The 17577-nt window shown below is 36.5% G+C and overlaps 1 protein-coding gene across 1 annotated transcript; it reads right to left on the bottom strand.

Annotated features, from left to right (window-relative positions):
* Positions 1–2: 2 nt before the first annotated feature.
* Positions 3–15498, bottom strand: LOC116063728 (alpha-2,8-sialyltransferase 8F-like). The gene is given in 8 exon segments (XM_031318651.2): positions 3–51; positions 2272–2757; positions 2845–2937; positions 3055–3167; positions 10822–10966; positions 14582–14656; positions 14911–14985; positions 15317–15498. Coding segments are annotated over 8 exon segments (1134 nt in total). The 5' UTR covers positions 15415–15498.
* Between the last annotated feature and the right edge of the window lie 2079 nt (positions 15499–17577).

The raw sequence follows: 17577 nt of genomic DNA, 5'->3' as shown, positions 1-17577 counted from the left end.
CTCTACAGTCCTATCAGGCGAATTACAGTGACACGGGCTGATGTTGTGTCACTGGCAGGAACAACACAGGAGACCGAAGAGATGCCACTTCAGCTCATGTCAGCTATGTCATTTTGTTTGTCACTTTGGCAGTTCATTCAGTGACAGTTGAACTTAAGGTTGTGATGAGTCTGTCAGGCTTTGAATTACATAAATGCATTATAAGCGCAATGTTTGTTCAAATTTGTCACCACATTTTAAAAACTGAATTGTGCTTGATAATACAATCTCTTCTTCATTGTTTTATTTCATTTATTTTATTCATGTTTCATTCAACCAAAATCATTCAGTTCTTCTTAGAAATAGAAAATATGAGTACCTATAAATATCTTCAGGTTGTGATGAGAGAACATCTGAGTGGGTAGGTTTGGTGCGTTGGGGATCATCTGGTTCTAAGCGATTCTTGATTCCTGATTGGTTGAGGGGCAGGATGAAAACAGATCACATGCTTTTCACGGAAATAAAACATTTTTTAAAAAACATACACAATTTATATTCATTCATATTCACAATTAACTTCATACAGTTTATGGAACGGAACCTGCAAATTAATTTATACTGTTTAATTTGATATTAAATAATATAATTTGATAATAATATGTTCATTCTTTTTTCATTCACTAAATTCATGTTAACTATAACCTGCCAAAATCCACGATTTTTCGTCATTAGCAAGTTCACAGTCAAACTGCCTGGAGAATTAATACAAAAATGGAAATGGAAAGTATGTTTTTGTGATTCTCTGAAATAAAAACCTTTCCCTGAAGAGACAAATAAAGGGGAGAGAGAATAGTGCTGCAGCTGGATGTACAACAAGGTCACTGCAGATATGAATGGAATCCCATGGGCAATGTCTGGGATGGCAACTTGTGGCAGCAGGCTATTTTCCCTAAAAAGAAACAAACATTTCATCCCATTAATGGCCTAGTTGGCTGGATGTACTTACCTTACACAGATGTAATTTTAAAGACAGTGTACACAGGCTACCATTATGAATTGAGGGACAGAGAAAGAGTAGGACAAAGACTTCTCCAGTACTTTGCAAGGGTTCCCCGGTTAGTTTTTTCACAGAGTCTGTTGCATGTGTCGTCCACTCTGTAACTGTGGGATGCCCTGCAGCAGGAAACGCAGGAGAAACCTAGTGAAGTGGATGGTGCAGTAATGTATAGGCCACTGATAGCACAGCTGCATTGAATATGGAAATAGAAATATCAAACTATGAGGCCAAATAAAACAGAAATATTACTATGAGAATCAAAAGAGCGCTGTGCAAAACTGTGCTACTAAATCAGTGGATCATGCCAAATATGCGGTTTGCAAAGAAATACTGCATTATAATGATTTAATTGGCAGGTTTTGAAACACTTAATGTCTCAAAGACTCTAAATCATGAAAGCTCAGACGTCTGGAAAAAACCTTTTGAATTTCACTCTAGCCACTAATTACATACAGATATTTTTTGCCGATAAATATTTGTTCACTTTAACTTTTAATTTTTCCTCTCACCTCGTGTTGTTCATGAAAAAATAGAATCCCTAACATTCACATGATACTAAAACAAGTTTGGTCATCTACAGCATATGCATTATTTCTCTGTATGACAAAAATCACTGTTAAGAAAAAATTCCCAGTTACACAAGAAGTGTTGATGCAAAGCAAAAGATCCCGTGGTCAGTTATATATATCAGTAATTGATTAACATACATTAAGAAACATAAGGCACTTCAATGTCAACCCTTACAAAGGCCTAACAAGGGATAACTCCTTCCAGATTCCAGTGGAATATTTGTGGTCATAAATGCAGTTTAAGATACACTAAAGACTAATGTAAAAAACTAAACTAATGTTTTATACAGCCTTACGATAGATCTTTATTTCACTGCAATGGGACACTCAGCGTTCACTGTTAGTCCAAGCATCCATCTTGCTTGAACGCACTTTATCCGTGTCATCAGCCATTGGTGGACTCAAGCTGTCTAAGCAGCAGGGGCAAAAAAGGGCACCAGCTGCATATGGTGAACATAAGCGTGCAGAAAGCTTTCCCAGCATGTACGGCAGTCTTCATCGCACTGCATCACATGGGCACCTTGTCATGTTTTATGTACCATAGAGAGGCAAGCAAGAAGGTACTTTTGCAGCTTCTTTATTTTAACATGGTAGCCAAAATAATCTGTCAATTCATTCAAAAGTATATAAAAGATTTCACAAGTTACTGGGCTACAAACAAGGCACTTTGCTCCTGTCCTGTCAGCTGGTCAACAATCTCCCAGGTGAAGCCTGAGCACCCCCTGACTGTGCAGCCGCAACAAGAGATCAAACTCAGTAGGCATGGCGTGGAATTTCTTTTTAGTTTGTCTGTCATCGTAGTAGTGGTTAGTCAGGGCATAGAGTCCATCTGGGTGATTACTGAAGGGCCAGAACCCGTATAGATGCACGTTGGCACAGTGTTCCAGCGCCAGGCTGGCCATCATTATGCCGGTGCTGAGCCGCACTGCTTGTAGGCCTTGGGAGCGCCAGAAGAGGGCCAGACTCTGGAGGTACTCAGGGTTAAAGAAGATGGGCCTGGTGGGGCTTTCAAAGTCCTCAATGCTGTAGACGGCCCGCATGCACACAGGAGTGTTGTGGCCATAGGAGAAGGCGGGAAGGAGCAGCAAGGAGTTGCCGTAGCTACGCAGACTCTCCACGAACGGACGACGACGCCCCTTTAGAGCCCCATACCTGAAGATGAAAAATATTTAAAAAACGATGTGAAGCAACAAGACAAAATGAAAATTTTAAGGTGCAGTGATTCATCATCTTGCTCACTTCTCTAGGAAGATGCTTGGGTTTGCTGTCACAAGGTCTGTCTTCATGCCCACATGTTTCTCATAGCCTTTATCCAAAGGAGGTAGGTTGCATCTGAAAAAGCAACAAAGACAACATAGAGATTATTTTATGGAATTTTAACAAAGATTAGTTAAAATTAGTTATGTGTTAACAGCTGTTTTAATTCTTGACACTGGACACCTTTCTCACCTCATAACAAATTGAGCTGAATCGATCATCTTTCCACAGCCGCTGTCCGTCAGGATCCCTCCATTCCCAACAACAGCACACGTGTCCCTTGATTTATTTGGGAATGGATTCTCCTGGAAACAACACCAACAAGAATGGCATAACAAAACGACTTAACAAGAACGACATTTATAACGAATATAATGTACTGTCTATGTACGTTGAAAACAGTATGTCGAAAAAGGGGAAGAAAGTCATAGTATAGTATGTTGACAAAAGTGATTAAAAAAAGGCATATATAGCATGTTGAAAAAAGTCATGGTATAGTGTCGGAAAAGTCACTTTTGGCATAATATAGTATGTCGAAAAAAGTCATAGTACAGTATGTCGAAAAAAGTCATGAAAATGTCATGGTTTAGTATTTTGAAAAAAGGCATAGTATAGTAAGTTGAAAAAAGTGATAAAAACGTCATAATATAAATGTAAAAAAAATTTCAAAAAAAATGTCAAAAAACTCATAGTATTGTGTGTCAAAAAACCAATAAAAAGTCAAAGTATAATATATCTAAAACATTCGTAAAAAATCATAGTATAGTATTTTGAAAAAAAATCTAAAAAAGTCATAGTATAGTATGTCAAAAAATCTCAAGAAAATGTCATAGTATAGTATGTCGAAAAAGTCATAGTTCAGTCTGTCGAAAAAAAATAAAACGTTAAAGTATGGTATGTCAAAAAAGTTACAGTATAGTATGTCGAAAAAAGACAGTATAGTATGTCATAAAAGTTATTAAAAAGTCATAGTGTAGTATGTCGAGAAAATTCATAAAAAATCATATAGTATGTCAAAAAGAAATCAAAAAAGTCACAGTATAGTATATTGAAAAAAAGTCATAGTATAATATGTTGAAAAAAAGTCATAAAAAGTCACAGTTTAGTATGACGGAAAAAAGTCATAGTATATAGTATGTAGAAAGAAATCAAAAAAAGTCATTGTAAAGTATTTTGAAAAAGTCATAATATATCAGTATATCTAAAAAAAATCATAAAAAGTCATGTTGAAAAGAGTAATAGTATGTCAAAAAAAAGTCATAGTTTAGTATGTCGAAATAAGTCATAGTATAGTATGTCATAAAAAGTTATTAAAAAGTCAAAGTATAGTATTTCGAAAAAAAATCATAAAAGTCATAGTATAGTATGTCGGAAAAAAATCATACTATAGTATGTTGAAAAAACTCAAGAAAATGTCATAGTATAGTATGTCAAAAAAGTCATAGTATAGTATTTCATGAAAAGTTATAAAAAAAGTCACAGTATAGAATGTCGAAAAAAGTCATAAAAAGTCAAAGTATAGTATGTTGAAAGAAATCATGAAAAGTCATAGTATAGTATGTCGAAAAAAAGTCATATAGTATGTCGGAAACAATCATAGTATAGTTTCTCGAAAAAAGTCACAGTATAGTATGTCGAATAAAAATCGAAAAAAGTCATAGTAAAGTATTTAGAAAAAGTCATAATATATTAGTATATCGAAAAGAAAATCATAAAAAAGTCATAACATAGTATGTTAAAAACAGTAATCATATGGTATGTCGAAAAAAGTCATAGTATAGTATGTCATAAAAAATTATAAAAAAGTCATAGTATAGTATTTCTAAAAAAGTCATAGTAACGTGTGTCAAAAAAACAATAAAAAGTCAGTATCTCAAGTATAGTATCTCGAATAACATTAAAAAAAGTCATAGTGTAGTATCTCGAAAAAACTCATAAAAAGTGATAGTATAGTATCTAAAAAAAAAGACATAGTGTAGTATGTTGAAAAAAGTCATAAAAATGTCATAGTATAGTATGTCAAATATTATTTAAAAAAGGCATACGTGGTATGGTGTGGTATGTCTAAAAAAATCATAAAAAGTCATAGTATAGTATATCTAAAAAAGTCATAGTATAGTTTGTCGAAAAAATTCAAAAAAGGTCATAGTATAATATGTCGAACAAAGTCATAGTATCGTAGGTCGAAAAAAGTCATAGTATAGTATTTTGAAGAAATTATAAAAAGTCATTGTTTAGTATGTCATGAAAAGTCATTAAAAGTCATAGTATAGTATGTCGAGAAAAGTTATAAAAAAAGTCATAGTGTAGTATGTCAAAAAGGCTTTAGTATAGCATGTCGAAAAAAGTCATGAAAAGTTATAAACAAGTCATAGTATAGTATGTGCAAATAAGTCATACAAAAGTCTTAGTATAGTATCTTGAAAAAAGTCATACAAATGTCATAGTAAAATATGTTAAAAAAGTAATAGTATATTATGTCAAAAAATGTCATAGAAATGTCATAGTATAATGTTATAGTATAGTATATCATAAAAAGTTATTAAATAATCATAGTTTACTATATCAATAAAAGTCATCAAATGTCATAGTATAGTGTGTCAAAAAAGTAATAGTTTAGTATGTCGAAATAAATCATAAAAAGTCATAGTATAGTATGTCTGTGTGAATGCGACAGGTCGTCGTTGCAAATGATAATTTGTTCTCAATTGATTTACCTGGATAAATAAAGGTTAAATTAAATTTTAAAAAATGAATGTCGGAAAAAATAGTGAAAGGTCATGTCGAAAATAGTCATAGTATAGTATGTTGAAAAAGTCATAGTATAGTATGTCAAAATAAGTCATAAAAAAAGTAATAGTATATGTCGAGAAAAGTTATAAACAAGTCATTGTATAGTATGTGCAAATAAGTCATACAAAAGTCTTAGTATAGTATGTCAAAAAAAAGTCCTAGTATATTATGTCAAAAATAGTCATAAAAATGTCAAAGTATGTCGAAAAAAGTTATGAAAATGTTATAGTGTAGTATGTCAAAAAAAGGTAACAGGACACCCCATTAGCTCAATGAGTAGGTGTGTACCATTAAGGCTCAATTCTAATCACAGCTGCCAGTGCTCGATTCCAGCCCAGGATACTATGCTGAATGTCTTTCCTCTACTATCCAAATAAAATGCCTAAAGAAAATCTTTTTGAAAAATGTCATAGTATAGATTAAAAAATATATAAATGTCATAGTATATACTATGTCAAAATGTTATAGTATAGTATGTCATAAAAAGTTATTAAAAAGTCATAGTATAGTATGTCGAAATAGGTCATAGTATAGTGTGTCATTAAAAGTTATTAAAAAGTCATAGTATGTCGAAAAAAGTCGTAAAAAAGTTATAGTATAGTATGTCCAAAATAAATCATAAAAAGTCATATAGTATGTCGGAAAAAATCATAAAGATTCCTAGTATAGTTTGTCAAAAAAAACGTAGTGTAGTATGTCGAAAAAAATCATAGTATGGTATCTTGAAAAAAGTCATGAAAAAGTCATAGTAAAGTATGTCGAAAAAAGCCTTAGAAACAGGACACTCCAGCAGCTCAGTGGGTAGGTGTGTGCCATTAAGGCTCAATTCTAATTGTAGCTACCAGGGTTTGATTCCAGTCCTGGACACCCTGCTGAAAAATGCCTGAAGATAGTCTTTTAGAAAAATTTCATAGTATATGTTGGAAAAGTAAATGTTGGAATTTTTATAAAAATGTCATGGTATAGTATGTCGAAAAATGTAATAAAAATGTCATAGTATATAGTATGTCGAAAAAAAGTCATACTATAGTATGTCGGAAAAAGCACCGCAGTAGCTCAATGGCTAGGGTGTGAACCATTAAAGGTGCAATATGTAATACTGACAGCTAGTGTTTAAAATAGTTACTGCAGTACAAATTCAAAACACTGGAGAGATTCGTCTCCCCCGCACCCTCCTCCCCAGTTCACGGAGGTTGCCAGGCTGAGACCGGAGCATCCAACAATGTTTCACAGCACAACAGAGTAGCTAGCGTTAGATGCTGGCTATATTGACAGTCATAAAAGCCTGTGCTCACGCGGAGCTCTGTACTCTTCAGCTTAGAATCACAACCTCGCCGTCCTCTCCACACGCCAGACAGACACACTTCCTTGGCTTAGAATTACAATAGGAACTGCTAAAAATACCACTACTTTGCTGTCCTTTTCCACCCGACTGAAATACACACTTTATTGGCTTAGAATTACGGCAACAATCGCTAAACACACTGCAAACTCACGGTCCTCTCTTCCAGATGTACAGCCCCCCTCTCTTGGCTTAAAATATCTCACCGTTGTTGGCTATGGCCACCGAACAGGCTACATGTTGTAAACAGCCATGGCCCGCTTGCCTGGTCCTCCGGTAACGTTAGCAGTTAGCAGGGTTAGCAGGTTAGCATGGTGGCGTTAGCCAGGACCAGTCGGGATCACTTTACTGGCTGTGTCTCAATTGATTTTGCGAGTAACCAACTCGTGTACTATAGCTATATAATTCAATGTGAGTACACGGATGTTGAAATTGCATAAAATACCCATCCCTATTAGCTGTGATAAATTAGCCTGAAGCTAATGCTTACCTGTTCAGGAGGAAATTATCCAATTCAGCGTCCTTTTGGGCTATGGTCACGCAACCGTTAGAAACATGCCGTTTTTTTAGGTCAGGTAGAATCTATCTCTGTTGATCCCGTACGTTTGTTTGCTGCTTTCATGGCTGTACTAGTTACAGCTGTAGCGCGCTGAGTTTATGTTTTTACAGGTATATCTGGCAACCCGGCCTGGCTGTCAAACTGGGCAGTTGATAACAACACACAGGCCAAAACACAAACAGAAATTCCGTCACGGAAAGTATTTCAACTTAGCATGTTTCCTTAATATCTGATAACGCATTGGGGTCATTTTTTTATTTTTTACAGGAAATATATTACATATTGGACCTTTAAGGCTCCCTTCTAATAACAAATGCCCCGGTTTGATTCCAGCACCAGACACCCTGGTAAATGTTTTCTGTTTATGACCAAATAAAATTTTATAATATGTTGGAAAAATCATTAAAAAGTCATAGTATAGCATGTCAAAAAAGTCAGCGCATAGTATGTCATAAAAAGTTATAAAAAAGTCATAGTATAGTAGGTCCAAAAAAAGTGATAGTATGGTATGTCCAAAAAAGTCATAAAAATGTCATAGTATAGTATGTCCAAAAAAGTCAGAGTAAAGTATTTTTTAAAAAGTCATAGTATAGTATGTAGAAAAAAGTCATAAAATTTCATAATATAGTATGTTGAAAATTGTCATAGTATAACGAAAACTGATTAAAAAAAGTCATAGCATGGTATGTCTAAAAAAGTGATAAAAAAGTCATAATATAGTAAGTCCAAATAAATGATTAAAAAGTCATAGTTTAGTAGTATGTCGAAAAAAGTGATGAAATAAGTCATAGTATGGTGAAAAGCATCGTAAAAAGTCATTGTATAGTATGTTGAAAAAGTCATAGTATAGTATGCCGAAAAAAGTTATAAACAAGCCATAGCATAGCATGTCGAAACAAAGTGATTAAAAAGTCATAGTAAGTTTAAAAAAGTGATAAAAAAGTCATAGTCATAGTGTAGTATGTCGGAAAAAGTCAGTATAGTATATCGAAAGAAGTCATAGTATAGTATGTCGAAAAAAATGATAAAACCAGTATGTCAAAAAGTGATAAAAAGTCATAGTATAGTAAGTAAAAGATAAATGTCATAGTATAGTATGTTGGAAAAAGTCATTAAAAAGTCATAGTAGGTATGTCAAAAAAAAAGTTATAACAAAGTCAAGGTATCAATGTCCGAAGAAGCCATTAAAAAGTCATAATATAGTATGTTGAAAAACGTCAAACTACAGTTATGTTGAAAAACTCATAAAAAAGTCATAATATAGTTTGTCGAAAAAAAAAATCTTAGTATAGCATGTTGAAAAAAGTCATAGTATATTGTGTCGAAAAAAGTGAAAAAAAGTCATAGTAACCTTAAAAAAAGTGATAAAATAGTCATTGTATATTAGGTTGAAAAAAGTGGTAAAAAAGTAATATTATAGTATGTCTAAAAAAGGTTGAGGGAAAGGTTGAAGATGTGGGTGAGAACATCAGCCAGCTTGTTAGCACATGCTCTGAGAGAGAGGTCATCCGGCAGTCTGTCTGTGGAGCTGATGGTGCTGGTGATGGTCCTGTAGTCTGTAATATGCTGCAGGCCTTGCCACACCCACCTGGAGTCAGCAGTAGAGTAGAAGCTGTCCAGCTTCTCTCTGTACTGCCTTTTGGCTGCTGTGATGTTTTTTTTCAGTCCATACTTCGCAGCTTTGTACTACGTCTCATTGCCTGATCTAAATGCAATGGAGTGAGCATGTAGCATGAGGCGTACTTGACTGTTTATCCAGGGTTTCTGGTTGGTAAACTTTCTGACTTGTATGGTTTGCACGATGTTGTCGACACAAGTGCTTATGTACTCCTAAAATAAGGTGACCAGATTTCTGAGACAAAATCCGGGGACATTTTCAGCTCAGAAGCGTAAATACCACAAGCCCCCCTATGGGGGTCCAAGGGCATGCTCCCCTGTAAGAAAATATTGTCTATTTTAACGTTTAAATGCATCAATCTGGTGCACTTTGAAAAGAAATTCAGACAACCAGCAGGGGGGGGGTTCTATGTGTGGAGTAGTTTTGTAGACATGCCTCTTTGTAATTATGACATATATTTAAAATATATATATAAATATATATATAAATATGTAAATGCAAAAAATATTCCCCAAAATTATGAATGTGCTTACTTTTTTAAAGTAAGTGCTGTAGTACAACTAGCAGGAGAGAAGTTATAATTGAGGTAAGTTTGGAGACACTACCTTATTTAATCATTAAATTAATAAATATTGTTGTTGTATCTCTTTTCGGTGTTGTAGTTTGTAGACGGTCCCTAAGCATTCGTCTTACCGCCGTCTCACCGCCGGCTGCTCGTAGAGACCAATGTTATTTCTCCAGGTTGGAGGACGGCTCGTTTTGATGAAAATTAGTTTTTAGCTTGTTGTTTACCTTAGGCTAAACACGGTAGGAAAGAAATTTTATTAAATCGTTTGTGATTTAATAAAATTTCGCTGTAGAGTAATTGATCTGACCTGTCTGAAAAGAGAAAGAACTTTTTCACACTCCGTGCGGTAAAATCATGGAATGACCTTCCAGAAGAAGTTGTGCATTCCCCTTCTATCAATTCCTTTAAGAATAGGCTGGATGTATTTTGCCTGTCAAAAGGTGTAATGTATAATTCTAAAGCTTTTCAGTAATTTATGTAATTAATTTATGTAATTTATTTATGAACTGTTAGTAACTTCAATTATGAAATTAATGTTTTTATAAAATGTTAAAATGTGAATGTGCATGTATGTGTGTGTATATATATATATATATATATATATATATATATATATTTGTGTCTTTTAGAGTCTGAGATAGAGGATTTTATATCCTGTACCAGAAATCTTTTCAATAAATTCAATAAATAGCTGAAGGTTTTGTAAAGTTTGAATGACGTCTGTAGTTAGATTATTTATGTAGAAGGAGTAGCATGTCGAAGTGGAAGAAGCCTAAAGAGGATTTTAAGATTGCTCCATTGACTTTCAATGTAAAGGAAAAAAAGTATAAATAGTAGAAAAAAGTTGAATACAAGCATAAATGTCCTTTAACATTTTGATATTTGAATGGTTTTTGAAGCTAAACGTATGCAGAAGTTAGAGAAGACCAAAAAATGTACGGAAGAGGAAAGTTGAATTGTGTGCTGCTCAATCATCATTCATACAATAAAGAATTAAATAGCAATACTGTGAATGCTGCTGAATCAGCATTCACACAATAATAAAGAATCGGATGACACAATGAATGCAAACAACATACTTTTACAAAGGTGCTGAAAATCTCTGGGGTGACCTGGAGGGTCCTCTTCTTTTCTCCGTCATACACAAGCTTTGATCCCACTGGAGTGTTGGCCTGGGTAATGATGGCCTTGTCAAAACCATGGCACTTGCTGCTCAGCAGAGATCTGGGGGTCCACAAGGACAAACATACAAGATGGTCAGGAGTGTTGGTAAACAGAAGGCTTCATAATTTTCCAAAATCATTAAGAGTTAATTGACTGGGGAGTTTGTTTAGGTTATAAATAAATGTTTTTTAAGGATTTTAATTCCATAAAAAGACCCAGGTGTGTGAAAGCAGTCTTAGGTCCTTCAGGTGAACTCCCTCTGTTTTACCATAACTCACATGACCTCAAGACGTGTTATATTTCGACCATGTGGTTAACAAAAGATACATGGTGTACTGTCATTATTTGGAGGGGATTAGGTAGACCTACAGACTCATACTGTAACCTTTGAGACAAATATAGTCTTTTTTTTAATTTTAATTATATAAGAAACTTGTTGATTTATGTGACCCTCTTGAGCATTGCTTCATGTACTAATCCTGGACCTGGCCTGTAGACCCGTTCCTAATTTGGTGTTGGGGAAATTTGTCACTTGAACTGAGTTAGTGGGTCCCTAGACATGAAAATCTCACAGAGGTGCTTGTCCGCGATAGTGCCACAAATTGCGCAATGGTCAAATCAAATATGGCCGCCATCGGCTATGATGAAAATCTATCTTTTTTGTTTCTGAATGTTTATACACATGTAATACCTCTATTTTGACTAATAATGGTATTTGGAATTCATTTCTGCCATTGATATGACCATATTGGGTGATTTGACCTTGAAAGGTCATGGTCAAGGTTGTTTTCCTATTCTGAAGAATCTCAAAAGACATGTACAACTAACTCAAATATACAGTCTGCCCTCATACTGTGTATTTGTACAACACTAGACAGAGTTCACAGAAAATAAGAGGACAAGGTTTAACTTTTCTTGTATTTTATTGAACAAGTGCAGAAGTTGAATCAGGACTTTCTGGAGTTTTAGAAGGAGTGTGAAGCGAAGTCAGAGCTCTGCCAATTCTTTGGAGTTTGGCTGGAATTGGTGGCCGTCATAAAAAATGCTGTAGTCTCCAAAAGAGAAGGAAACTGGAACCTACATGTGGCTACTATAGGGGATTCTATGCCAATCTCTGCATAAACTATCTTCATCATGGCTCATGGTATCGAACAAATCAAGGTGCTAGAGTCCTGAGCTCTACCGGCGCTTCTCTATAGACCAGTGGGTTGTGCAGGATCGCCCTGGCTGGTTCTGTGCTGTGGGAGGTGACATGAAGGTCGAGCAGACCATTCAGCGAGTGTCAAAGGGTCCTGGAGGTCACTATGTAGTAGGAGCCACACACAATGCAAATGCTGTAGCAGAGTTTGAGCTCTTGTTCCATGAGATTGGGATGATCACTGATATCCTCAACTTTCTCACCAACAACCACACTTTGAAACGATTTCTCCCCCCAGGAAATGTTTCGGATTTTGACAGCTAAATACGTCATTTTAGCGCAGTGTACGGGTAAGAGTGAGAAGTTTTAGAAAAGTCCTGGGCAGCCACAAATTCCACTGTTCCACAATTATGCGACAGCACTCGGCACTCCGACTCCACTGTGCGCACCCACATCACAGAAGCTCACTTGACATCATTAGCCTGTTTCAGTATATAGCTAAGGTATACTTTTCTGATACCACACCAGAGTGTTTGGCTTGAAAATATATGCTAATAATCAGGCTGCTATGACCTCGCCAACAATTTCCTAACTTGTGCCTTCTCCACGTCACAGCGGTTTCTGTTACACAAAACATATGAAATGAAAACAATCATACTTGCCCTCACAGGGAAAATAATTATATTTAAAGCAACTTATTCTTTTCGCAGAATAACCAAAGTTTCAGGAGACACTGAACCAGCGTGTAAACTGTAGTTCTTTTCCACACATGAACAGGAAGTAAGCTGAACATATTCCCGTGTTTCAGGATAATTACCAATTGTGCCCAGTAGATGGCACTCTAACACAACAAAGACACGAGAAACGGCTTATCATTCATTCTCATCTCAGCTGAAAAGACCGTTGAAAAGTTTCTGTCCCGAACCTCCTTCCAGGATAACTGAAGTTGCTTGGCTGACAGGGCTTTTCGAATCCTTCTGTAAAGTTATCGTTAGATGCTATGATGGTGCTGCTAACGTTAGCCAAGTTGCTTGCTAACGTTATTTCAGACTCAGGCTCTTCAGCTGCCCCAACAGAGTTTGCCTCGGCGGTGGACGAGGAAACATCAACTGTAACATCTACAGATGAAATCATGTTAATTTTAGCCGCATTACTATGCCGGAAGAAAAAATCTTGCATCCTTTTCTGCGACATATTCTTCTTTACAACTAACGTTCCAGTCAACTAGCCTCAGCCTGCTCGCTTCTCAGCGAGTCACGTCCCTTGACTCACTTTCACTTTGACCTCTATAGCAGCTATAACAGTTCATTTTCAGTAGGCTATATTCGAACCTATCCATAACCCTTTTTTGCTATTTGGCTTATTATTTGATATTCAAAAATATAAATAATGTCAGACAGCGAATTAGTAATTATATATATATATATATATAAAATCCAGCTCCTGCCAGCAGGGGGTGCTGCAGCACCCTCAGCACCCCCCCCCCTTCCCGCGCCCTTGCCAACGAGGGGCTTTTCTGGTTCATACAGCATGCCACTTGCTTGCAACAGCCAAGGACCCCAAAACAAGACTAGAGCCAACGGAGCATGGATGGAAGAAGCATTTTGGCACACTCCTGCCATCAAAATGTCTGAAGTCCTTACCACCAAGGCTGCTCACAGTATGTAAGTGTGCAGGCAAGTGTGACAATCGCTGATGTGGCTGTTGTGCTGCTGGAGTTTCATGCACCATATTCTGCCATAGAAAAATGGAAAAATCATCCTGTAAAAACCCATCCCACTAACATGCATGCACACATAGAGTACACTTTGAGAGAAATCAGACTATATGGTGCAATTTTAGTTAATTTGGTATGATATAATTTGTATCACATTGACATTTCAATGATAGCATGATCCTTAATGTTAAAAACAATATTAGCAATGAATGTTAAATGTCAGATTTAGTAGAATTAGACTTATTGCATCTGGTTTTTATTCCTAATAATGGCCAAGTTATGGCCAAGGTCTTCAGAATAGGAAAATGACCTTGAACATGACCGTTTAAGGTCAAATCACCCAATATGGTCATAACAATATTAGAAATTGATTCCACATACCATAATAAGTCCAAATGGAGGTATTACATGTGTATACATTCAGAAACAAAGAAGTTGGATTTTCCTCATCATCCAATGGGGGCCATATTTGATTTGACCATTACGTAATTCGTGGCACTATGGCGGACGAGCACCTCAGTGATTTTTCATGTCTAGGGACCCACTAACTCAGTTCAAGTGAGACATTCCCCCCACACCAAATTGTGAACGGGTCTACAGGCCAGGTACTGGATTATACAGTTTAATTGAACTAACTTTTAAATCATACTCGTACATCTTCGGAATGTGACAATGTATAGACAATTCCTGCCTAAATGGACTATGGACACTGAAAATGACAATTATTTGCAATTTATTTTGCTTTGTTTTGGGGGGTTTTGTTCACAAAATTCAAAATAATATATTTTTTTTTACTTTGATAGGATGACGTTTTTTTTACCTGAACTTTTGGTAATTGTCTTCCTGCTTCTTCCAGGGTTGAGAGTAATGCTGTTGTACTTTATCAATGACCTCCCTGTGTGACACACACACACACGCACGCACGCACACACACGCACACACACACACACACACACACACATACACACACACGCATGCACGCACGCACGCGCACACACACACACACACACACACACACACACACACACACACACACACACACACACACAGTCTGGTGTGTATTCCCTGTAGCTCTGACATGAATTGATCTGATGAAGGCTTAAACAAAAAGGCCACTTAAGGAGAAACAGTGATGGTGTTCACTCTCACCTGCAGCCTTTACAGAGGTCAGAGGGCCGAGGGCGGCTTTTCTTGTGAGGAGGCGGTCTGTGAGGTTCCACATTGCTGTGGGGCGAACACCAGAGAAATAGGACAGTTGAGTAAATACCAGTAATAAAACATGATCAAATTTGTCTTTGCTTCATATCATAACAAGGAACTATAGTCTAACATGTTATGGGTGTGGTTGCTCCACTTGCTCCAAATTTTACAAATTAATTACCAAATTCTCCTCTAGTATCTTAACTCTTAGATTGCTAAGTATTGGGAGAGGAATCAAGAAATTGAAGCACAGATAGACATGGTGCCTTATGAGACGTATTCATATATACAGCCTCTTTTTCTTTTCTCACACAAGTCATTTCACACTCAAAGTGACAGAAAGTGACACACTTACTTGTTGTCAACCATGTACCAGATGAAAGTGGTCAGCAGGCTCCCCAAACAGAGAGTGATCACCAAAGAGAAGAATGACTTCAAGAGCTGCACCCTCATACCTCTCCCCTCGTGCTATCCTAACTGCACTTCACCTGTTAGCCTCCTCACCTTCTGATCTCCACACTCTCTCTCAAGAGTGTTAATCTTTCTTTGGCCTCTCTGCTGTTTTTTTTCTTTGACCTCCTCCTCATCCCTGTGCGTGCCTGTCTGTACAGTTTTGCTCTGCTTCATTGGGTGAGCGAGAGCACGCCTCCTCAGTTATTAGCCACCAAGTCTTCTGCTTGTTGTTTTAGTAAGTCCTCTGTCTTATGTGCACCTCTACTTTCTTTCCTCTCTTCCTGTTTGTGTCCAGCTGAGACAAATCTAATATTTTTGTTGCTCCACATCCTTTAATCCTTGTCATGTCCCATTGGTTTTTGATTTTTTTATTTGAAAGTGTTTATTTTGAAAATGTAAAGAACAGCAGATGAGAAAAAAACAAAAAACAAATCAATATAAACAAATAACAAGACAAACTTTGTACGCAATTCAGTGATTGTAAAATCTACCAGTTTAACATTTGGGAATGTGATCTCCCTCCCTCATACCCCAAATCAATTTCAAGTAATACAGTTTTTTACAATTGTTTACACACTAAAATAAAAATGTCCACACAATTTGCAAAATTCTACTCCAATGAGCAAAACACCTCCACAGATTTGCACAACATTACACACAATGTCTGCTTCACCCTTTTTGCAAAACATTACACACAGTGATTTGTAAAACTCTACACACATTTTCACACCTTAGACACAGATAAGGATTGTGAGGTTACTTCCTTGTCATTACAAAGCCCCGGATTGCCAATGACCACACTAATGAACGAATTGGATAATCACATCCACCAGGTGTGGAAGCACACATGTGACAATTTGAAAACGCAGCACTCAGGTGTGCTATAATTCAATCAGGAGAGACTTCGTTGCAGATATGCAAACATTTATTAGTAAGATATCACAAAGTAATTACATACATAACTTTGGAGATCAGACTCCATTGTATACGGGGTATATATACAATTCTACGGTTTAGGAAAACCAAAACATATCCCCCAATGGAATCTAGACACTGGTGGTGGTGGTGAAAAAAAATAATCCGTATAGGCAAAACGAGCCGTCAGCCGGGAGAAGACCGAGAACATCGTGCCGAATATGCCTGGAGGTAGAAGGGGAGGAGGCGGGTCGCACTCTCATCTGAAAATACAACTGACATAAGCAGGAGAGAGAGAACAGATTTAAAACATGGTAGTCATGGTGTGATTGGCTTGAACGTACGTGCCCGATTCTGATTGGTATACAGAAACGTAACCTACCAGCTGATCAGTTAAAGAGAAGAGAGACAACGTAATTGAAGTCTCCCTGACAGAATTTACGCTGAGCTACATTTCAATCAGGAGAGACTTCGTTGCAGATATGCAAACATTTATTAGTAAGCTATCACAAAGTAATTACATACATAACTTTGGAGATTAGACTCCATTGTATACGGGGTATATATACAATTCTACGGTTTAGGAAAACCAAAACATATCCCCCAAAACTTGAAAAGAATTTAATTGATTAAATTACATGAATATACGTACATTAAAGCCGCTACAAATCTGTATGGTCATACAAAACAGAATGTATTAAATAATCAGTGAATAATAGAGTAATAAACACACTGAACCATGCAAGGTATTAATTCACGCCCCAAAAGGCATATGAACAATAAAACTAGGTAGTTAGGTCGTCAGCAAAACAAAACCTCGGCAAGTCAGGCCGGAACAAACACAAAACTTCTGCAGTTATAAAAAACAAAACACATATCAGCAATTCAGGCTGAACACAAAACCTCGGCAATTCAGGCCGGAACAAATACCGAACCTCTGCAGTTATAAAGGCAAAGACATATCAACAATTCAGGCTGACAATCACAAACATCAGGGATTCAGGCAGGACAAACAAAGAACCTCTGTAGACACAACATAAGAAAATAAAATCTTAATTGATGAACACAGTCAAGACAATACATCAGTACATTGAGAACATCACCCATCCATATACCACCACCAGTTATATGCAATCTTACCACAATCAAGGTTTAAGAGATCTTTGGTTACAGATGATGTCTTCAACATCAGGGCGAATATAAGATGAGTATGCCGAAGAAGACCACCGTCCGAGTTATGTTAGCTTT

This window comes from Sander lucioperca, chromosome 21 (genome assembly GCF_008315115.2).
Source record: "Sander lucioperca isolate FBNREF2018 chromosome 21, SLUC_FBN_1.2, whole genome shotgun sequence".
Taxonomy (NCBI): Eukaryota; Metazoa; Chordata; class Actinopteri; order Perciformes; family Percidae; genus Sander; species Sander lucioperca.
The sequence above is the reverse complement of the archived record's forward strand: the minus strand, read 5'-3'. Positions and strand labels throughout refer to the sequence as shown.